Raw genomic sequence first — 23,611 nt, 5'->3', positions numbered from 1 at the left:
AGGCAGAGTACTGAGTCAGGAGTCAAGAGACCTATATTCTAATTTTACTTCTGAGAAAGCTGTAATCCTAGCCAAGTTTCCTAAAATCTCTGGAACTCAGTTTCTTCTGAGAAGTTAAGGAGATGATGGGAATTCCCTGGCAGTCTAGTGGTTAGGACTCTGCACTTTCACTGCCGAGGGCCTGAGTTCGATCCCTGGTCAGGGAACTAAGATCCCACAAGCCGCACGATGTGGCCAAAACTAAAAATTTAAAATTAAAAAAAAAAAAAGATGATTGCAGATTCCATAATTATATTGTTTCCTTTGGCTTCTTTGGGGGTGGAAGTCTTGTTCTGTCTTCCAGCTCCTCTTTTTATTATCAGTTAGAAACATGAGTAAGTGTAACCATATCTGACACAAGATAACTGTTTGGGACAAAGAATTCCAAGCAACATTTTCAGCCTAATCAGAGTCACTCCCTGACAAGGGAAAGACTCCTCTCCCAGCTCCTCAGGTGACCCCATACCCTTTAACCCTTCAATAGGTCCCAGCTGCCCCACCTCTAGTGCTCTGAGCAACTAAATTCCATCATGTTCAGTCTCCAGCATACATTCAAAATATGAGTATTATTTAAAAGGAAAAAAGAGCAAGAAGGCTACATACTTCCAATTCCAATGGTAATTAAAAGGAACAGATTCCTTCTGCATAATTTTTTTTTCCGAGTTGGTAAATTGCCATTCTGAGGAGACAGCCAGCTTTCCTCCACACAGCCAAACAAGAGCTGATTGTACCTCACACCCCACTTTCCTTTCCTCATCGGTGAAGGAGGCAGAAGCTAGGCAGCTTAAACCTATGCACACGTTCTGTCACAGTCCATTGTGGCAAAGAATTCCAGCAGAGTCCCACTCTGATTTACTTAGGTTCTTTATCTGACTGTTTCTCAAAGTTCATGTCTCAAATACAGAGGCAAGATGATATATGGACACAGCACTGGACTCGAAGACAAAATACCTGATATGGCAGCCACAGAGATATGTAGCTCAGCTCTCCCTTTAAGAAAGACTCTGGGGACTTCCCTGGTGGCTCAGTGGTTGAGAATCTGCCTGCCAGTGCAGGGGACACGGGTTTGAGCCCTGGTCCGGGAAGATCCCACACGCCACGGAATGACTAAGCCCATGCGCCACAACTACTGAGCCCACGTGCCACAACTACTGAAGCCCACGCGCCTAGAGCCCGTGCTCCACAACAAGAGAAGCCACTGCAATGAGAAGCCCGCACACCGCAACAAAGAGTAGACCCCGCTCACCGCAACTAGGGAAAGCCCGTGGGCAGCTGTGAAGACCCAACACAGCCAAAAATAAATTAATTAATTAAAAAAAAAAAAAGACACTGCCATTCAACTGCCAGAGTGCTGTTAGCTGTTAGCCTCCAGCTACATCACCTTTGGGATTTGTTACAGTGTTAGAGCTGAGGCCCCACTCTCACTGAGCAGCTATCAGCCTATGACTAGGCACCATGTGGACATTAGGGCTTGGCCATTTCTGCCCACTGTTGGACTCCTCTAGAGGACACTTTTTGCTCTGGAACTTTTCACTGGGTCAACTGCAACTTGGGAGGATCTGTCTGCATCATGACTTGAGATTCTCCTTGCCCAATTTTGTATCACTATCCAAACGCTTTACTTACCCATTCCTGCTTCCTTTCCCTTGATCTTTCATAGGCATTACTACCCAATAAATCTCTTGCACTCCTAATTTTGTCTCAGCATCTGCTTGCCAGACCACCTGAACTGACTCAGTTGGTTCCAGGAGTGGTCTGAGAAGGCTGGCAGTAAGATGGGGTTTGGGAACTGCATTACTCACCGCCTGGCTGGCAATAAGAACCCCTCCTGGATAGTATGTGGGGTACAGATAGTCACTGGGACAAGATGGTGGCGCATTTGCTAAAACTTTCACTGATGGTGAAGTGGGAAAATATTCCTATGGTGCAACAATTCGGACATATGTGGTAGGTGGAGGGATAGCAGCAAATACAAGGACAATGGAATTGGCTGACTGTTATTAAGTTGCATTGAGTCCTGCCAAGAGATAATGAAAAGCTGAGAGCAGTTACCAAACACTGAAAATTGACTGTGAAGGCCAGAGAGCCTCTTTGATGGGTTACAAAGAGGCCCTTATCTATAACAATGGGAGAGGGGGGGGGGGGGAAAGCTGAAGACCAAACTCAAGACTTGAGAGTTCCAGGAGGCAGATCTGTAATCAAGGTCAGGATCCTGGTTAGGAAAACCCAGGACCCTGACACGTGGAATGGAGGTATCTAGGTGGTGCCCCCAAAGATGTTGGCTCCCTACACTCTTCTGAGCACCTCAGAGCCTTAAAAGGGGGCCCACCCTTTCCCGTTAGGAGCTAGCCCTCCCTCCATGTGGGAAGACACTGCAGAGGGCTCTCCCCCTCAGAATTTGCCTCCACCTCCTCTCCTGACTGCCAGGATCTTAATTAGGGTTAAGTCACAGCATAGTCCAGTAAGAACATGCTGGTCTTGATAAGGGAAGAAAAGGACATACCCCAAAGTAGCTGCAAGAACTGACCAATATGAACTGGTAAGAGTTGGGGAGTATCTATGGGATTGGGTTTTTCTGTTTTTTTGGTTTTTTTGGCCTCTTTGGGTCTTCCTTGCTGCTCTCGGGCTTTCTCTAGCTGCGGCGAGCGGGGGCTACTCTTTGTTGCAGTGCGCGGGCTTCTCATTGCAGTGGCTTCTCTTGTTGTGGAGCACGGGCTCTAGGCGCGCGGGCTTCAGTAGTTGTGACATGTGGGCTCAGTAGTTGTGGCTCGTGGGCTCTAGAGCGCAGGCTCAGTAGTTGTGGCGCACGGGCTTAGTTGCTCTACAGCATGTGGGATCTTCCCGGGCCAGGGCTCGAACCCGCGTCCCCTGCATTGGTAGGCGGATTCTTAACCACTGCGCCACGAGGGAAGCCTCTGGGATTGGGTTTTTGGTGATGCTTAATCAAGGGGCTGAAATACAAGACTGGATAAGGAAGAGTTTATTGACTGGGACCCCCTCCCCTGGAATAGAATTTAACTTCCTTGTAAGGACCTGCCTGTGTGGCTCCTAGAAACCTGGAGGATGTGATAACTTTTGCTGAGTGAAGTTCAATTGCCTGAATTACCACAGCAATTGTGAGGAAGAAAGGAGTAAATGGCTCAGTGAAGTGGCCATGCTAGAGTCAATTATAAGAGGCCAGAAACCCTACCAAAGGATGTTCCCTGGAAGGTCTAGAACAACCCCATTTACCAGTGCCATCAGGAATGTGCTGGTAAGAGGAGTACCAGCATTACTAAGAAGTTCAGTGTTGGTTTTCTTCTGCAAGCCAGAGCTAACGAGAGGAGATGCTGTCACAGTTTGGCTCTTCTATAGCAACAGCGATAGAGGCCAAGTGGCAGCATTTAACTGCCAGAAGCCTGGGGGTTATTAATGATCCTAATGACTGGCAAGGTCAGAGTGACAGCCCAGGAGCTTGACACAAAGAGTTGTGAAGATGACTAATAGAACATGGCATCCCTAGGGGCAAAATAGATGGGCAGGCAAAACAAGGGTATTGCTGGATATATCAAAAGAAAGCAAAAATAGATGAGCAGAAACCTCAGGATGGAGGTCCCAGTAAAAAATCATGGTCCCTTGTCTAGTTCCCCAGCCTCAGTCAGTTTCCAGACCAAGAATTCATTGATAAAAGAGGTGGCCATGTCTCCAAGACCGGCAACACCACAGTAAGTGTATACTGTAGTGATTCCCCAGTCTTTCCAAGAAGGGACTTAGGACTATTTCCTCAAGTAACTGTAGATATAGGAGAGAACACCCAGGCATTTTGAGGACTGTTGGACACAGAATCTAAGTTGACACTGACACCTGGAGACCCAAAGTGTCATTCTCACCCCTCTGTTGGAGTGGGAGCCTGTGAGAGTCAGGTGATAAGTAGAGTCCTAGCCAAAGTCCAGCTTCCAGTGGATCCACCCTACCTAGTCAGAAGCAATCTGCACTGTGTGGACATCCTGCACAACATCCCTCTGGTCTGTTACATTGATGACATCATGCTGATCAGTCAGGATGAGCAAGAGGAGCTAGCACCCTAAAAGCCTAGGTAAGACACACACACTCCAGAGTGTGGAAGATAATCCCTACAGAAATTCTTACATCAGTAAAGTCTTACATCGGTTGGTCTTACATCAGTAAAGTCTTTCTTACATCAGTAAAGTTCTTAAGAGTCCAGTGTTTAAGAGACATGCCAGGACATCCCTTCCAAAGTAAAAGACAAACTACTTCATCTTCCATCCCTTACCACAAAGAAAGGATCACAGACCTGGGAGGCCTCTTCAGCTTGTGAAGGCAATACTTTCCACGCTAGGAATACTGCTCTGGCCCACATACTAGGTGACAAAAAAAAAGTGCCAGCTCTGAGTGGGGCCTGGAGCAGGAAAGGAGTAGCCCCACAGTCTTAGCTCGTGCTGTTACAACAAAATGCCACATATCAGGTAGCTAATAAACAACAAACATTTATTTCTCATGGTTCTGGAGGCTGGGAAGTACAGCATCTTGGTATTTGGTAAGGACTTCCTGGTTCTTAGATGTCTGTCTTTTCACTGTGTCCTCACATGGCAGAAGCAGGGAGGGGTCTCTCTTGGACCTCTTTAATAAGGACACTAATACCATTCATGAGGGCTCTCTCTGAGGACCTAATCACCTCCCAAAGGCTCCACCTCCTAACACCATCATATTGGGCATTAGGATTTCAACATATGAATTTTGGAGGGACACAAGCATTCAGACAATAGCACCCACTTACCACCATTCTCAGTGACCCACTGGGGACTTTGTGCTTCCTGTTCCTGCAACTCTGGGCTCTGCAGGGTTTGAAGTTCTAATCCCCAAAGGGATATATTCTTTCCACAAGGGTAACATTGAGTTTCATGCAGTGGCTGCCACCTGGGCACTTTGCACTCCTTGTATACAGAGAGCAGCAGGCAAGAAAAGAAATTACCATGTTGTCAGGGGTCATTGGCTCTGATCAGGGCAGAGGTAGACTTCCTTCAGTTACCCAATTGGGGCAGGGAGGAATGTGTGCGGTGACCCACCTGGGCACCTCTTGGTACTCCCTTGCCTAGTTGTGACCATGAATGGACAAGTGTAGCAACCCTGACCTGAGAAGGTACCTCAGACCCCTTAGGAATTAGTGTTTGGGCTGCACCACTGGGTAAGCCACTGAGACCAGTAGAGGTGAAGGCTGAGGGCAAAGGGGATTTAGAATGGAGGAAGGAAACAATGAGCACCAGTTGCAGCCCTGAGACCAACTGCAGCAATGGAGCTGTACATTATTCCACTAACCTCCCTCAACTGAGTTTCTCCTGAGAAGAGGTCCAGGGAACACTTACCCAATATGTATGGCGAAGTGAATCCATGTGACACAAGGTGTGGACTGTAGCAGCTGTGGAGGTGCCCCACTTGGATCCCCTTCAGGAAAGTATTTCTGTTCACCTACCAGAATGCAGTGATCTCACAGCTTCCAGTTGCAACACCTTCAGGATTCACTATTATATTCCAGTTGAGACCATACTCTTCCCAGACAGCCCCCAGCCAATGACTGAGCCTGATGTGGGTACCAGGACTGGCCATTTCTGCTCCATGAGACTCCTCTAACTGGCGATCTTTATCCCAGATCTCCGTGTTGGGCTGGCTGAGTCTGTCAGAGCTGCATCATGACTTGGGGCTCTCCACACCCAATCCTGCTTCCTCTCTCTTTATCTTTTACAGGTGTTACCCCCAATAAACTTCTTATATTGTTAACTTTGTCTCAGCAGCTGTTTCCCAAAAGACCCAAACCAACACACCCAGGCAGTAAAATAATATTAACCAGAAAAATGAAAACTACGTATATATGTAACACAGACTAGAATTACAAAGATTTTTTACGTTTACATAGATGAGACCTGGAAGAAGACATAGAAAAATAAAACTAGTTGATCTATTAGAGTAAAAGGATTGTGGATGAAATTTTTTTTTTACCTGTCCTTTACTGTTAACATTGTTTATACATTACACAAAAATAAGGAGAAAATAAGGATATTGGTTCTGAATCTACTTTCTGCCTCTATGGGAAATTGACAACTGAGTTTTAATTTCCTTGTCTGTAATATAAGGATAATAATTGTGAAAATAAAATGAGATTAGGATTATGATCTCATTTTGCTATTGTACAACACTATGAAGTTGCAAAGTATTGCTTTTATTGTAGGCTGGGGTCTCAGATATAAGGAAGTTGGTCAATCAATAAATGTTTGTTGAGCATCTACTATGCATCAGGTACCATTTGTCTTAGTTTTCTATGGCTGCTGTAACAAATTAGCACAAATTTAGTGGCTTAAAACAACACAAATTTATCCCCTTACAGTTCTGGAGATCAGAAATCCTAAAATCAAGTTGTCACAGGGCTGCGTTCCTTCTAGAGGCTAGGAGAGACTCTATTCCCCTGTCTTTTCCAGCTTCTAGAAGCTGTCTACATTCCTTGGCTCATGGCCCCTTCCTCCATCTTCAAAGCCAGCAGCACAGCATTTTCCAATCTCTCTCCCACTTTCTGACTGCTGTTGCTGTTGTCATATCTCCTTCTCTGACACTGATCCTCCTTCCCTCTTATAAAGACCCTCGTGATTACATTGGGCCCACCTGGATAATCCAGGCTACTCTCCCCACTTTTAAGTCCCCATCCTTAACTTAATCAAATCTGCAAAGTCTCTTTTATGACATGAGGTAACATATTCAGGAGTTCCTAGAATTAGGAAGTGGCCATTTTGGGGAAGCCATTATTCTACATTATTGTGGTAACACAGAGATGAACACAGGATGTGAGATCCCTGCTTCCATGGAGATTCTCTTCCAGTGTAGGAGAGACAGAAAATAAACAGGTAAATTAATTGATAAAATGCTAATAAGTGCTATGAAGTCAATTTTATTTATTTATTTTGTTTATTTATTTTTGACTGTGTTGGGTCTTCGTTGCTGTGTGCGGGCTTTCTCTAGTTGCGGCGAGCAGGGGCTTCTCTTGTTGCAGAGCACAGGCTGTAGGTGCACGGGCTTCAGTAGTTGCAGCACACGGGCCCTAGAGTACGTGGGCTTCAGTAGTTATGGTGTGCAGGCTGAGTAGTTGTGGCGCAGGCTCTAGAGCACCCCGTGTCCCCTGCATTGGCAGGCTGATTCTTAACCACTGCACCACCAGGGAAGTCCCCTGAAGTCAATTTTAAAAGGGCATCATGACGGTGACAAGGTTTGGAGAGTGGTCTGACCAAGAGAACTCCCTCTGAGGAATTGGCTTTGGAACTAAAGCCTGAAGGATTAGAAGGCAATTACTAGCACACTTGGCTCTGTTCCCCTTGGAGTCCTTTGGATATTTTTGGTGAATTTGGGGCCTGTTAGTTCAGGAAGTGTGTTGACTTTTACCATCCTCACTTATGAATGAGCTTTATTAAGCAGACCAGTTCCAACTCACAAAGTAAATATGGATTTGTGACTCCCCACCCCAGGGATTTTATTCTCTAGGCTTTCTGAATTTCAAGTCAAGATCGAGAACCAACCCTGTCTCTTTAGGATTAAGAACAGCACCCAGCACTGTTTCATGCATATTGTCCGGCATAAAAGCCCTAAGGCTGCAATGTGATGGCAGAGCCCAAAGTGGGAGTAATTTCAGTCCTTACCCAATTAAATTTAATTCCTTTGGAAATGATTTTCAAAACCTCTTCAGAAAAGTTTAAAGTAAACTGGCCTCAGCTAGGATTTGGTTCACCACTGAGTTCTGGGGGCAGGGAAACCAGGTCCCAGATCCACCTATTTGGTAAGTTGTACTGGTGTCTCTCAAGTTCTGTAGTGTATCAGGAGGACGAAGAAATGGGACCCTTGGCACCAGCAGAATGGCAGAGCAACTGGCTTCCCTAGGAAAAAGCCATCTTTCTCTCCAGGCTGTGAAAGGGAGGGTTTTCTATAGATTGAAGTTTACAAGGAGAGCATGGCCTCAAGGAGAGCTAAATAAAGAATTATAAAAAGTTTATAAAAGGAACACAACATTCTCACCCCAGCTAACCAAAGACTTTTTCCTCTTCAGTTTTCACCCGAGGAGAGGGAGTTTATCCTGGGATGTGGCTGGAAATCTTACAATGACCCTCTTTGTATCTCGTCTCCCTGGGTTGACCTTTGTTTTCCCCCCAAATAATTACTTTATTTCAAAATGACTTTTTCTTTGATTGTAAAGATAAATTAGATAAATTTATATATGCAATTAAAAATATAAATATAAATATATATGAAAATATAAAAAATATATATAAATATATATGTGTGTATATATGTGTGTATGTATATATATATATTCCAAACTCTGTGATCAAAAAATATTTACATTTAAGATTGTTTTCCTTTTTCTAAACAGCTTGATGGAGGTATAACTGACATACAGTGAACTGCACACACGTAAATATATAATTTGATAGTTTTGACACACACACACACACATACATATATATATATATATATATATATATATATATATATACATCTGTGAAATCCTCACCAAAATCAAGAGGGTGAGCATACCTATCCACCAGAAACTGGGGGGAATGGGATGGGGTGGGGGTAGCTATGTTCTCTCTGGGTTTTAACCTCTTGTTATCAGCTCACAAATTTGTGCTCTGAGTAATAAGACATGAATCATTCATTAAAAAATGTTTTCTATAAAAGTGGGCAGACAGAAAAACAACTTCCCACCCACTTGGCAGATGATCAGTAGTTCATTAACCTAAATCATGTCACTGCACTGTCAGCTCCATTTCTTCATTGTGTATGGGACTCGGCTGGAATGCAAGGGCTGGGAAAAGCGCCCAGCTGGTGTCCCAGGCCAGCTCTTGGCTGCCCTGCATGGGAGCAGGAGGGGATTTTTGCCCTCAGTGCCCTGCCAGACCTGCCTTCCTGCAGTCCACCTTCACTAGGTACCTTATTATTCAGCCTAGGGCTTCAGGCCTGAGTTCCTTCCTCCCCCTCTGGCTCCTCAGTTTTCCCTACGATCTCAGAGGAAGAGATATTTATTTATCCTTCATTCTAAAACCAGCCTCTCCTCTTAGTGTCTAGACTTAATAATTCCTGTTCCTCTCCACTATTCAGCAGTATTTATTGAATACCTACCAGGTACCAGACACTGTTCTAGGCTCCTGGAATATAACAGAAGTCAAAACAGACAGAAATCCCTGCCTTCATGAGCTTCATCCTAAGTGAAGCAGGGAAACTAAAAGCTAGAATCTTACTTCCACCAATCTCCCTTTCCTCTTTATCATCTTCAATAATTCCCTCCCTGAGTTACTTTCCTTATGCCCTGAAAATGTATAAGAGAAACTTATCCTCATCCTTTTGCAACTTGAAGCTGCTCTCCTATTTCTTTCCTTTCTATTTACTAAGTCTGAGTCAAGCAGTTTATTATACGAGGGTTCCAAGTCCTCTGGTCCCTCCCCTGCACGTGAGCTGAGAAACTGAAGACCTTTTTTCAGTCCTCCCTTTACTGAGTGGCTCTTCTTCCTCTGCTTCCTGGTTTTCCACACTCTCTTCTCCTTGGGTTCCTTCACCACTGCTCTGTCCATGGTCTTCCATAGCTCCAGCCCCTCCCCTGCCTCCTTCATGGGAACTTCTTCCCCTGTCTCCTAACTGTGGACAAGGTTCTTTCCTCTGCCCCCTGCTCTTCTCCCTCATTCTCATGCTTTCTGCTGCCACCTCCAAAAGCAGACATCTCTCCAAGCTCCATTTTAAACACTGACCTCTCATTAGTGTACGAAATCTGTATGTCTAAATTTTTCCGGGCCTTCTGCACTTGCGCAACTCACCTGTACTTAGGACACATACAAACCAGGTGCACTAAGTTCCCCAGTACCCCAGCTCTCCTTCCCAACTTCCCTGCCTCTACTAATCGTAGCCCTCATTCTCTCCAATATCAGGAGCACCTCCTTTCTTAGAATTGTACCAGAGACTAGCTACTAAGAAAACCAGCCAGCTACTCTGATTGAGGGGATAAACAAACAAACAAATAATTCTATAACTAAACAAATAAGGCAAATTTATGGGACTATGTGGGGGTTAATCCCTACCTTTGGCAAAGAAGGTAGAAAACAGTCTTTGATTTCAAAGGAAGACTTAACCATTGCTAGGTTAAGTCAGAGGTTAAGTCAGAGGGCAAAGAAGGAATGCGCAGGGCACTGGAGTGAATGTAGGGGAAGTGGAGGGTGCCTGAGAGACTCAGAAAAGGGGGATTGGAAGCAGGAGGAGAGTGGGGATAGGGATCTAGAGTCAGCTATTTGCTGATTCTGTATCCTGGGCATGGCTAGTTCAGATAGGCTTTTGCTCCCATTAGTGAATTGATGTGGAATGACAATGACAAAAAGCAGGAAACTCAATTGTCACAGTCAAGAGGAGGCTAAGAAGACATTACTAATAAATATTATATGGTATGCTGGAATAGAAAAAGGTTATGAGACTAAAAACTAAGGAAATCTGAAGAAAGTATGGACTTTAGTTAATAATAATGTGTCAGGGGCTTCCCTGGTGGCGCAGTGGTTGAGAATCTGCCTGCTAATGCAGGGGACACGGGTTCGAGCCCTGGTCTGGGAAGATCCCACATGCCGCGGAGCGGCTGGGCCCGTGAGCCACAATTACTGAGCCTGCGTGTCTGGAGCCTGCGCTCCGCAACAAGAGGGGCCGCGATGGTGAGAGGCCCGCGCACCGTGATGAAGAGTGGCCCCCACTTGCCACAACTGGAGAAAGCCCTAGCACAGAAACGAAGACCCAACATAGCGATCAATCAATCAATCAATAAAAAAAAAAAAAAAATAATAATAATAATAATAATGTGTCAATATTGGCTCGTTAATTGTGATAAATATACCATGTTAATGTAATATTTTAATATATAGTAGGGAAAACAAGGTGTAGGGTATCTGAGAACCCTGTCTGCTTACTATCTTTGCAACTATTCTGTGAATCTAAAATTATTCCTAAATAATTTATTAAAAAATAAAAGCAGTAAACTCTAATGAATTGTTGATTTTGAAACTTTGGCTCCCTAAGCTCACAGGGAAGACCTATCGCTGGGAGGATTCCTGCTGGAGGAGCCTGTACGGACACTATTATTATTCCCCAGACCTAGAAACACTGGTGTTATCTTTGATGTCTTCCTCTCCCAGGCCCTTTATATCTAAGCTATCATGAAGTGATATTGACTTAATTTTTTTTTTTTTTTTTGCCACACTGCGCAGCTTGCAGGATCTTAGTTCCCATTCCAGGGACTGAACCCAGGCCCCTGCAGTGACAGCGCCAAGTCCTAACCACTGCACCACCAGGGAATTCCCTGATTGAAATTTAAAATATCTCTCTTCTAGAAGTTTCAGTGTATAACATGAAAAGCTTTGTTCCTGTTTCAGACATTACATGAAATTTCTAAAAATCTTATATTTGTATTTGTATGGAAATATGTATGGAAATATGTTAATATAAATGTTTCAGACATTACAGGAAACTTCTAAAAATCTTATATGTTCTGGTATAATGTTATAAGTAATAATCCTAGTTATTACTTTAAAATGTATATCTCAGAAATAACTAATTTTCTTGTCAACTGCATTATTATGAACTTTCATCAACTCTTTAACCATGGTCATTTTTAAGTCTTTTGTCATTTACAGACAGTTCTGGGTGTACTCTGATGATTTTGCAAATATGTTCCTATAAAAGGGTTTCATCTTCAAGAAATTCATGGAAAAGACTCTGACAAGTACAGGTTTCTGGTAACTGACTGTACTGCTGAACTGAATGAATAAGCATTTTCAGAACTCTAATGAAAAACTGATGAACTCATAAAAGTGCTAACAAAAGATCAAGATGAAAAAAAAAATTAATTACATGGGACTGAGTGAACTGATGAGGATGAGTATAATTTTTGTGACTTTCTGTCTGAATTTAAAAAAAAAAATCCCACAAGGACTCAGAGGCAAAGAATATACAAATCAATTTTCACTGCAAAGTAAAGGAGCTGTGTCAGTGGAGGATTACTGGACTGAATGTCAATATTATGACATAGTATGAGTGTGTTTCATGTTTAGTAATTGCAATCATTGTTGCTTTTGTTGTGGTCATCCATGTACAATGCTTGGTGTCAGTCTATTTATCTCTTGTAAAAATAAAATACAGTGTGTGTGTGTGGGAAAAAAAAAAAAAAGACTCATAAGTCAGGGATAATATTTATAATTCATATAATAAGCAAAGGGTTAATTTCTTTCATTTATATAAAGAAGTACTAAAGACAACCTAATAGGAAAATGAACAAAGGATAGCAACAGGAAATTCAAAAACAGAGAAAAAATGATTAATAAATAAACATACAGAAAAAATGTTCAACTTCACACATGATTAAATACATGCAAATTAAAACAACTACAAAATACCTTTTTTGCTGATCAGACTGGCAAATTTTTTTTAAGTTTGGAAACTTATGGAGTCGGCAAGCTGTATTTGAGAATAGGCATTCTCAAACTTTCTTGGTATGAGTGAAAATCAGTACAAACTTTTTAGAGAGCAACAAGGCAATAATGATCACTATTATACTAGCAGCAATATTATTATACTAGCAGCAATATATACAAGGCAATAATGATCATATTATACTAGCAGCAATTCTACTGCTAGTATAGTGTATGAATATAATTTGAAGATATGCCAAAGCGTTTGTGTATGTATAACAAGGATGGTCTTTTCAGTATAATTTCTAAAAATTCATAAACAAAGTAATGTCCAGCAATAGGAGACTTGAAAAATAAATCATGATACACCTATACTATGGATGTTAAAAGGAGGAAAGTAGACTTCTATATGTCAATATGAAAATATCTCCAAAGATATAATACTAAGTTTTTAAAAAAGGAAAATATAAGAAAGAAAAAAGGAAGAGTATTTATAATATGATCTCGTTTATGAAATTAAATATGCATACACAAACATATATACAGGACCAGATACATAATTTGTAGCCTAGTGCAAAATGAAAATGACGTGCGGTCCCTTGTTCAAAAGTTAAGAATTTCGAGGGGTGGGGGGGAAGGTATGGCATTAACAGATACATACTATTATATATAAAATAGATAAGCAACAAGCAACAAGGGTTTACTGTATAGCACAGGGAACTATATTTGATATCTTGTAATAATCTATAATGGAAAATAATCTGAAAAAATATATATATATATAAAACCGAATCACTTCACTGTACATCTGAAACTAACACAATATTGTAAATCAACTATGCTTCAATTTTAAAAAAAGTTAGGAATTTCAGGACAGTAACAACATCAGAGCATTAAACCAAGCCTGGGGCCCTTCTGAATGTAGTCTCTGTGTGACTGGACAGGTCACATGACCAAGAAGCTGGTCCTCTCTCTATGTATGGTTCATCCTCATGATTTACAGTTTCTATACTTGTCAATTTTGCCTACTTGCTAAAATTTATCTGTAACCCCCCAATCAATCATCATAAGGCTTTCACGGTCATTCACAGATGTGTTCAGAGCAGGAGAAAATTTGAGTCATGGGGTAGTGACGTTACCAACTGAGGTCCAACAGGGCAACGCTCTACCTCCTTGTTTCAGCTCTCATCCTGTAAACAAGTGTCCTATTCATGGTCTGTTTAGTGACATGTTTTTTGCTTTTGTGTGTATGCTTTTTGTTGGTGATTTCTCTGTTTACAATGGCCCCCAACTGCAGTGCTGAAGTGCTTCCCAGGTGCAAGAAGGCTGGGATGTGCCCTACAGAGAAAAAGGGCGTTAGATAAGCTTCCTTCAGGCATGATTTGGAGTGCTGTTTGTCATGAGTTCAATGTTAATGAATCAACAATAGATATTAAATAAGGTGTCTTCAAACAGAAACACACACAAGGTTATGAATTTATCAGTTGAAAATGCTCTGATCAGAGGCTTGCAAGCACCTACCCTGTCTACTGTCTGGCATGCCTTCTCACTCCCCACCTCATCTGTAGCCCTGACCATGCCAGTTTCTGCCTCCATATTTTTGCCTGGATCCGGGCCACACCTCTGCGTCGTCCCAAATCCTGTCCATTATTTGGTTTCACTATTTTAGTGAAACCCTTCTTAATTTCTTTTCTCCTATGACTTTTCCCATTTCTGAATTTTTATGGAGTTAAACCACAAAAGGAGTGTTTCATTTATAGGTTATCTATAAGTCTCTTAAGCATTTACTATATGCCAGACACTAGTCTAATTACTTAGGCATTTACTATATGCCAGACACTATTCTAATTACTTTACAAATATTATTTCATTTAGTCTTCATGATGATCTTATAAAGTAGGTGGTATTATCACCCTTGTTTTAAGCGTGGAAACCAGAGCACAGAGAATTAAGTTTCTCAAGGTCACACAGTAAGTAGCAGAGGCAGAATTCACACCCAGACAGTCAGATTCTAGAGTCTTGCTCTTAACCATATACAATTCTGTCTGCTGATTGCGCAAATGGATAAATTATATGATGAGTTCATTGAGGGAGGGGACTATATCTTCCATTTCCTCTCTTGAGAGCCCCACATCATGCTTAAGAAAGTCTTATCAACTGCCTAGAGTTTTCTGGGCCTCATTTTTATGGGAGGCTGACACTCCTAGCTCTGGGGATGGACTTGGTACTGGGAAGTCAGGCTAAGCATGGTTCCCTTGAACTTGGTAGCTGCCTTCCTCCTCCTTGAATACCCCATCTTTCTCCCATGGGTGGGCTGAGCTAAGCCCTTTGCTGACCTGAGCCCTCCCGGTGGGACTTCCTAGTCACTGCTTGCCAAGAGCAGTGGGTCATGTGGCCACAAGAGGGCGAGATGGATGTCGGCTCCATGGGTAAGACTCAGGGTTACAGGAGAGTAAAAGGCAGGATTTCATTTATCCATCTGGTATCCCGCCCCTTCACCCTGTAGTCTGCCCACATTGGGTCCTTCCAAAATGCATGGGGAAATGCACAGTTTGGGTTTTTGTTTTGTTTTTGTTTGTTTGTTTTTCTGGCCTCACCGTGCAACTTGCGGGATCTTAATTCTCCTACCAGGGATCGAACCCCGGCAGTGAAAGAGTGGAGTCCTAACCACTGAACTGCCAGGGAATTCCCAGAAATGCACAGTTTTAAGATTCAGGCGGGCCTGGGTCTGAATCTAGGCTCTACCACTTTCTGCGTCACCTTAAACAAGTTACCGAAGCTTTCCGAACTACAGTCAGGCCTCTGAATGCGATTATGTTATTGCTAATATGGTAATGGCTAAGAGTGGGCACTGGGACTTCCCTGGTGGCGCCTGCCAATGCAGGGGACACGGGTTCGAGCCCTGGTCCGGGAAGATCCCACATGCCGCGGAGCAACTAAGCCCGTGTGCCACAATTACTGAGCCTGCGCTCTAGAGCCCACAAGCCACAACTACTGAAGACCGCGTGCCTAGAGCCCGTGCTCCGCAACAAGAGAAGCCACCGCAATGAGAAGCCTGCGCACCACAGTGAAGAGTAGCCCCCCGCTCGCCACAACTGGAGAAAGCCCGCGCGCAGCAACAAAGACCCAACGCAGCCAAAAATACATAAATAAATAAATTTATACAAAATAGGCAAGACAGGCCAGGTAGGGTAGCTCCATCCTATTAGGGACTCAGGCTGCTTCTACATTTCTATTCTGCTCTCCTTAGCTCACGGCTTCCATCCTCAAGGTTGCCTCCTGGTAGCAAGATTTGCAGCTGCAGATACTACATCCATATTCTAAGCAGCAGAAATGAGGCTGAGGCAAAGGTAGAAAGGGAGACCTCTCAGCGAAGTCAGCCACCTTTAAAGGTCTTTTCCAAGAAGTTCCATCACATCTCATGGCTCCTCCTAGCAACAACGGTCTAAGAGATGTCGTTTCTCAGCTAGGCCCATTGCCACTTTCAATAACATAAGGGCTCTGTTAGTAAGGAAGGATGAAATATTGGGTACTGAGTAGGCAACTAGCAGTCTCCTCTCTCTAGGCATTGAGATGTCACATCCAGTCCAAGACACCAACATTTCAGAGTCCTCTCATTTGACAGTCTTTCTGAGATCTAACTTTCGTTTCTTCTGTTTTTGTGTCAACTTCTTGTCCTATCTTCCTCAAACCCTTTATTCTTAGACAGGGGGCAGACAAGAAAGAGCTTAAATGGTCCAAAGGTTCATCCTTGAATTGTCCAAAGGTCGAAAACCATTCATTCATTCACTTGACAAATCTTCACTGAGTACCAACTCTTTATCAGAAACCACAGGAGGCACTTGAGATACATAAATGAGAACACATGTTCTTGGGCCTCATTTAGCTTATAGTCTAAGGTTGGGGAGAAATACACTTTTTAGAGCGATAACTATTCTTTACCAAACAATTATGATTTTCCTGAAGGAAGGGGTGCATCACCAAGCTGAAGAGAATCAAGGAAGGTTTCACAGAGGAAGTAACATTAAACTGAGAGCTGAAGGACAGGTGGGAGTGGGCCCAGGGAGGCTGCACGTCCAAAGCAAGGAGGCATGTTAGTGCATGGAGTGTGCCAGGAATAGAGGAAGTCTGTAAGGCTGGGCACAGAATGCCCAGAGCACAGTGCCAGGAGATGAGGCCTAAGAGGTAGGAAGGGACTAGAATGTGAATGCCCTCATGGGATTTTTATGACAAAAGTTAACTCAGGCTTGTGAGTGACAAGGAAACTACTGAAGCATAACACAGTGAGACTCACATGTTAGATGGGGCTGAGGTGGGTGAAGACAGATGTAGGGGCCTCTGATAGGAGGCTATTTCGATAGTTTAAGAAATAACGAACTAAGTAAGGCATGGCAGGGAGAATGGAAAGAAAAGTTCGAGTGTGAGAGAAATGAGCATAGCAAATAAAGACAACATTTTTCCTTCTGACCTTAGCAGCCAAATCCTTCTGAATTGTAACTAATGCCAATAGCCGTCAGTGGTCTGCAGCCTGGACGAAAGTAGGATGGATACATTCCCCATAGCTCACCCTCATCCTGGGGGCTCAGTCCTCTCTCTCCGTTTCAAACTTCAAGTTGTGTTTCCAGGTGTGTGAGCTACGTGTGCCAGAGTCTTCTAGTGCTCACCAACATCTGCCTTCTCCCCTTTTCCCTTTGCATACAGCTAGACCACGTTCCCAACCTCCACTACGGTTAGACATGACCATGAGACTAAGTTCTGGCAGAAGGTACATGGAGAGAAGGAATGTATGTACACTAGTGCTTCTCATAACATATGTGGCAAAAAAGACAAGATTTTTTTTTTCTTTCTAATCCATTGTGGACCAGAACTTTTGATAAAATATACTAGCAATAAGTTAATGGAAAAATGAAATTAAAAAACGAAGATATAAATTAAGCCCCAATTTTTTATTAAATTCAGCAGACATAAAATTACTCTATCAAAATTGCTATAAAATTTTCTAAAGGCTTTCTCTCCATTTCCGTACTTATCTTGTCAGGCATCAGTAACAAACTGTTTGCAAACTGACACCCATCAGTGGAGCCCATTTAGGGGGATGAACCCTCCTTCAAGGCCCATAAAACCTCCCATGTGTCTCCTCCGTGCCTTCTGCAGGCCGTCATTAACCTGGGCTCCTAAACGGCTGCACGGAGGAGGGCTGCTCTGCCACCCTAGAAGCAAGAAATAAACTACTGTGTGTGAGCCATTTTCCTTATTTGGATCTGTTACAGCACTTATCCTAACAAATACAACATGCTTCTACCATTTCTTTCACGAGAGTAATTCTGTTCAGAAAGAAATTCTCAGTAAATCTTTGTAGTGGGAGGTTAAGAACAAGCTGTTAGGATAGAATGTGGTACAGCCTCTGGAAGCGCATGGAACAGTGGTCAAAGTTAGGAAAAATGTTTCAGGTTGTGGAGGTCCCTTAATACTAAAGTATTTCTTTTTTTTTAATTTATTTATTTATTTATTTATTTTTGGCTGTTTTGGGTCCTTGTTTCTGTGCGAGGGCCCTCTCCAGTTGCGGCAAGCGGGGGCCACTCTTCATCGCGGTGCGCGGGCCTCTCACTATAGCGGCCTCTCCTGTTGCGGGGCACAGGCTCCAGACGTGCAGGCTCAGCAGTTGTGGCTCATGGGCCTAGTTGCTCCGCGGCATGTGGGATCTTCCCAGACCAGGGCTCGAACCCGTGTCCCCTGCAATGGCAGGCAGATTCTCAACCACTGCGCCACCAGGGAAGCCCAATACTAAAGTATTTCTCTAGTTGGTCCTCATGCTGCAGGATCTCATTTCAGGATAAAATTCCATTTGGGAAAAAGCTGAAGGGTTTCTCTTAGATTAACATATTAAAATGGTGTAGTAGAAAGATGTACATGGAGCTGCCTTGTATTATGTAGTATCTATCTATTCAACAAATGCTTGCTGATTCTGACTCTGAATGCCCAAGCCTTTCCGGGGGCAGGGCCTCCCTCAGGCCAGGCCTGGGATGAGTGGGGGTCTTTTCTATAACAGGAACATCTTTTCTAGGCTAAGATACTCCCTCACTTGTTTTGTGTTGGTGTTGATTATGCCTTGACAGCAGGAAGTCCTTCTTGAATTATAACTTCCTTTCTTCCTTCTGCAGTTGCAGGATCTCTCCTTGTTCTCAGTGGAGGTAGAAAGAGTGTTGGCAACTGGCAGAGTTGTCTATGTCAGAGACATAAACAGAAAGATGAGTACACAGACGGTCGTAAATCCACTTTCTCAGAAGTACAAGGGAAGAGCCCATATGCCTGGGTTGGCTGTTCCTTCAAACAAGAGAACTGATCCTCCAAAGAAAGTGTGCAGTTAAGGAAACTGCCAGCTTTCAGCACCCTGAAGGTTTATTTAATTAGGTAATTCATTTATTTATTTACTTCCACTGACACTGAATAATTAACTTGCCTCACTGCCCTACTGCCAAGAGGCAGCAGCGATCCACCTAAGAGAGGCACAGCTACGGGCAGGTACCTGGGTTCTTCTGAGTTGTTTCACATCACTAGAGGAGGATGCTGTGTAAACAGCCGCACCATTTTCTCCTCTACAAAACATAAAAGGGGATTGTTTTCCTCCCAAAAGAAGATAATACGTATTTTTCTATAGAAGCTCTCTATAAGAAGAGTTAACTGAAGACCATGCTGAAGTAAAAAGCATTTTAATTTAATCCTGATACAAGGCCAAGCTTTTCTGACTTTTAAAATGAAGAACTTGAACCACAGAAGTACATAACTACAGCACAGATTTTGTTTGTTTGTTTATTTTTGTCAGCTGCTCTGTGCAGCTTATGGAATGGGATCTCAGTTCCGACACCAGGGATTGAACCCGGGCCATTGCAGTGAAAGCCCAGAATCCTAACCACTAGGCCACCAGGGAATTCCCTACAGCACAAAATTTCAAACCTATTTAAATTCTATACTGTAATAAACTAAAGCATGAAGGAGAGACAAGAAAGAAGAAAGGGGAAAGCAAGAAAGAAAAAAAAAAGTCAGATGTAAGAGACTGATAAGTGATAAGAGGAAGGAGGGGGTGAGAGGCAGATGGTTTTTCCAGAGCCAGAGAGGGAAGAGGCAGGCAGAAACAAGAGAGTGAAGGGAGACGTGGGGAGAAGTAAACTTAGTGAGCAGAAGTCTTGTGCCAGGTGCTTTACGTCCATCATTTCACATTTGCTCAATTCATCATCTAGTTAAGGTTTGAATCGGGAGTGATATGATCAGATGGGCGTTTTTAAAAGATCACTCTAGCTGCAGAGAGGGCCATGGGTGGATGCAGGTAGACAGTTTTGGATGCTGCTGTGAAAGTCAAGGACAGAGATGATGCTGGCTTGGATTAGAGTGGTGGCAGGAAGAATGCAGAGGAGCAGAGAGAAGTATGGGATTTTTAGGTGGAAGAACTGAAGGAACTAAGCCCTTTTTATATGTTCTTGTTGTACCTTATACTTCTCTCGTCATTGCCTTTATTACATCTTATTGAAATTACCTTTTTACCCATCTGTATTTCCCTCTAGACCTGCGTTGCCCAATATGGTAATCACTAGTGGCATTTGAGCAGCTGAAATGTGTCTAGTGCAATGTGAGATGTGCTCTCAGCATAAAATATACACTGAACTAGAACAACAATTCAAAATAAAGAATGTAAAATATTATATTAATAATTCCTATATTAATTACATATTAAAATTATAGTTTAGCTATATTTGGTGGAAATAAAATACCTTATTAAAATTAATTTCATTGGTTTCTCTTAAATGTTTTAATATGGCTACTAGAAAATTTTAAATTACATACGTGGCTCACATTATATTCCTATTGAACAACACTATTAAACAATATAAGAACTGAGGTAGGGGCTTCCCTAGTGGCGCAGTGGTTGAGAATCTGCCTGCCAATGCAGGGGACACGGGTTCGAGCCCTGGTCTGGGAAGATCCCACATGCCGCGGAGCAACTAGGCCCGTGAGCCACAACTACTGAGCCTGCGCGTCTGGAGCCTGTGCTCCGCAACAAGAGAGGCCGCGATAGTGAGAGGCCTGCGCACCGCGATGAAGAGTGGCCCCCGCTTGCCACAACTAGAGAAAGCCCTCACATAGAAACGAAGACCCAACACAGCCATAAATAAATAAATAAACAAATAAGTCAGGAGCTCTTTAAAAAAAAAAAAAAAAGAACTGAGGTATCTCCAAGGCCTAGCACTTAATAAATATGCGTTGAATGAATAAATGAATAAATGTATTTGGCCAAGGCACATTCAAATTCTGACTGCAGGTATGTATTAATGCTGACGGCTCTCAGCTTCAGTGTTGGTTGATATTGTTGACACTGTTGGCTAAAAAAGAATGTAATTTTCTAAACCAGTTAGACCCAACATTGCCTAGAATTTGGCTAAAAATTTTAGAATACTTCTGCAATTCATCTACTTGTCTTGGATATCTGTCTCCTTAAAAACGTAGTTCAGGGGATTCCCTGGTGGCGCAGTGGTTGAGAATCTGCCTGCCAATGCAGGGGACATGGGTTCGAGCCCTGGTCTGGGAGGATCCCACATGCCGCGAAGCAACTGGGCCCGTGAGCCACAATTACTGAGCCTGCGCGTCTGGAGCCTGTGCTCCGCAACAAGAGAGGCCGCGATAGTGAGAGGCCCGCGCACCGCGATGAAGAGTGGCCCCCGCTCTCCGCAACTAGAGAAAGCACTCGCACAGAAACGAAGACCCAACACAGCCATAAATAAAATAAATAAATAAATAATTTAAAAAAAAAAAAAAAAAACGTAGTTCACTTTCAGCTCAGTCAGTCGCTCGGGAAACCAAGAGGCGCAGACATGGCTCCATACTTGAGGACCACCCTCAAGCGTGCGTTCTAAAAGCAATGACTAAAGCATGGAACATAATACCTGCATATCACAATCTGTGAAGCTCTTCTGAAGCTGTGACTTCATTTTCACCCAATAGTTCAGCACCTTGCCAAATCTGTGCTTCTGTTGAGCTCAGGTGCTTGAGCCAAAGGAAATAAGCACGGTGTCCAGCTGACCCCGTGGTCACAGCTAGTTCAAGTGGAACTCTTACATGTCTTTGAACACATCAGCACTACTCTTATTCTCCTGCAGCTTTACATGCACTGTGCTCAGCTGTCACGTCACATCAATCAGAAAGAACAATTTTATGAGCCAGTAGGGGTCTGGCATGTTGTATCTCTCAGAACCCTTTTAATTAATTCACTGAAGTCTTTAATCTAAGGAAACAGCTTGGTAAATCTCTTCAACAAGTTTCCACCGCTTAGCAGTCTGACAGCATTAAAATAAACTAGATCTCCATGTTCTGCTTTAACCTTTTCCAAACATGCTTACCACTGGATATGGCTAAGGGCAGAAACACAAAAGAAAATTGTCTTAATTCCTCCATCGAATCATGTGACTTGCAGAGCTCCCAGCCCACACTCTCCTAATGAATGATGTAATGGAAGCTGGGGCCCACTAATCACTCTTGACATGAATAACTTGAATAACATGTAGAAACCTTTTTTTCCCCCTGATTTGTGTCAAGTAAGCTTAGCTTTTCCATATTTAAGCACACTTCTCAAGCTCCATACTGACAAGAGGTTAGGGCCTACTAGTTAAGTAAGTACACTTTTTTTCCCCTGAAAATTTTAAGTGATCCACATTCCAAGGTCAAGAGAGCCTGCATCTGGTAAAAGGGCTGTAGGATAGACACCTCCACACTAAGCTTCATTGGTGAAATGAAGTCATTGTGCTAGAGGGTCCCCATCCTGGTATTTTCCCTATGCGCATAGTAAAGAACATGCCATGTTCATTCATTCAACCAATATTTATTGAGTGTTTGCCACGAGCAAAGCACTTTGGAGGATATCAAGGTAAGTAATACTAATGGCTATCATTTAATAGTCCCTATTAAATCCTAGATCCTTTAAAATACACGACACTGCAAGGAGATCAACTCCATTTCACTGCAGAATAAAATAGGGTCTCTACATATGAGGAGTTTACATTTCACAAAGATTTCTAGTATATAGCATGGTACAGACTATATGTATACATAAATGCTGTTTCTGATGAAATTGACAGGTATGTCAGATTGTTTAATCTGTAATACCCAACAGTATTCTGAGCTAAGCACTCCTCGAATGTTTGTTGACAGTACCAACCGGGAAAGAGAGAGACATTCTACCCACACTAAGAACAGCATGGCAAAAGACACTTAAAATGCATGTAGCAATAAAGCAAAATTTCCTAAATCTGAATAAGGAGAAACTAGGTAAATTACCTACCCATCAAGAGTTTTCAAAAATAATCCGAATTAAACCTGGGCTGAGTTAGGTATAATCTTACCCACTTTTAGACGGGACATCTATTAGAATGAAGTAAAACAAAACCTCAAAGTCATAACCCGTGGAAATTGTTCATTACTTACCAGGGTGATGGTTTGGGGAGTCGGCCTCCATTGGCAAAATTACTATCACATCAAAATCTTATTCTGTGTATCTGGTGAGGACAGAGGACAGAGACTTGGAGACCGACCGATCTTGGGACCTTTCAAAATGTACTTTACATCTAAATTAATTTGAGAGAGAAAGGAAGTAAGAAAAACTCTTTTTTTATATCGCATTTTAATTTTTCCTCCAGGTCACCTCTTCTTCTGCACTCTTAATATGGCTCCCTTCACGCAGTCTGAGGCCAAGAGAGCATCATGACAAAAAGAAATGATCAATAAAAAAGACGGTTCTTGACAACCCAAGCCGACTCTAGGGTTCGGGAGACCAAGGCCCCATCCTCAACTCCCCGGCAGCCAGCGCCCCCTCCCGGGAGGCGGGTGCGCAGCAAAGGAGCGCAGGCCGCCTCTGTCCTTTGCTGGACTTCAGCGCTTTCTTCTCACCCCCGCGCCCGGGTTCCTCCTGCCCCGTCCCGCCCCCGCCGCTGGCGCCTCCGCGTCCGCGTGCCGCCCAGCCCCGGGCGTTCGCCGCTCCAGCTGCACCGGCCGGCGCTGCCCACCCACCCACACGTCAAACGCCCTCTTTTCCCCTGAAAAGTTTCTAGACTATAGGGACT

The 23,611-nt window shown here is 43.2% G+C and overlaps 1 protein-coding gene across 1 annotated transcript in view; it reads right to left on the bottom strand.

The window, feature by feature from the left end:
* CGN (cingulin) overlaps window positions 1-23,035 on the bottom strand; it is a 49,211-nt gene extending 26,176 nt beyond the window's left edge. Inside the window, exon 1 of the mRNA XM_057534930.1 lies at window positions 22,977-23,035. Coding sequence (XP_057390913.1) covers window positions 22,977-23,007 — 31 coding nt within the window. The 5' untranslated portion in view covers window positions 23,008-23,035. The remainder of the gene's footprint in view (window positions 1-22,976) is intronic.
* Between the last annotated feature and the right edge of the window lie 576 nt (window positions 23,036-23,611).

Source organism: Balaenoptera acutorostrata, chromosome 1 (assembly GCF_949987535.1).
Source record: "Balaenoptera acutorostrata chromosome 1, mBalAcu1.1, whole genome shotgun sequence".
Classification (NCBI taxonomy): Eukaryota; Metazoa; Chordata; class Mammalia; order Artiodactyla; family Balaenopteridae; genus Balaenoptera; species Balaenoptera acutorostrata.
This window is presented reverse-complemented; position numbering and strand designations above follow the sequence as displayed.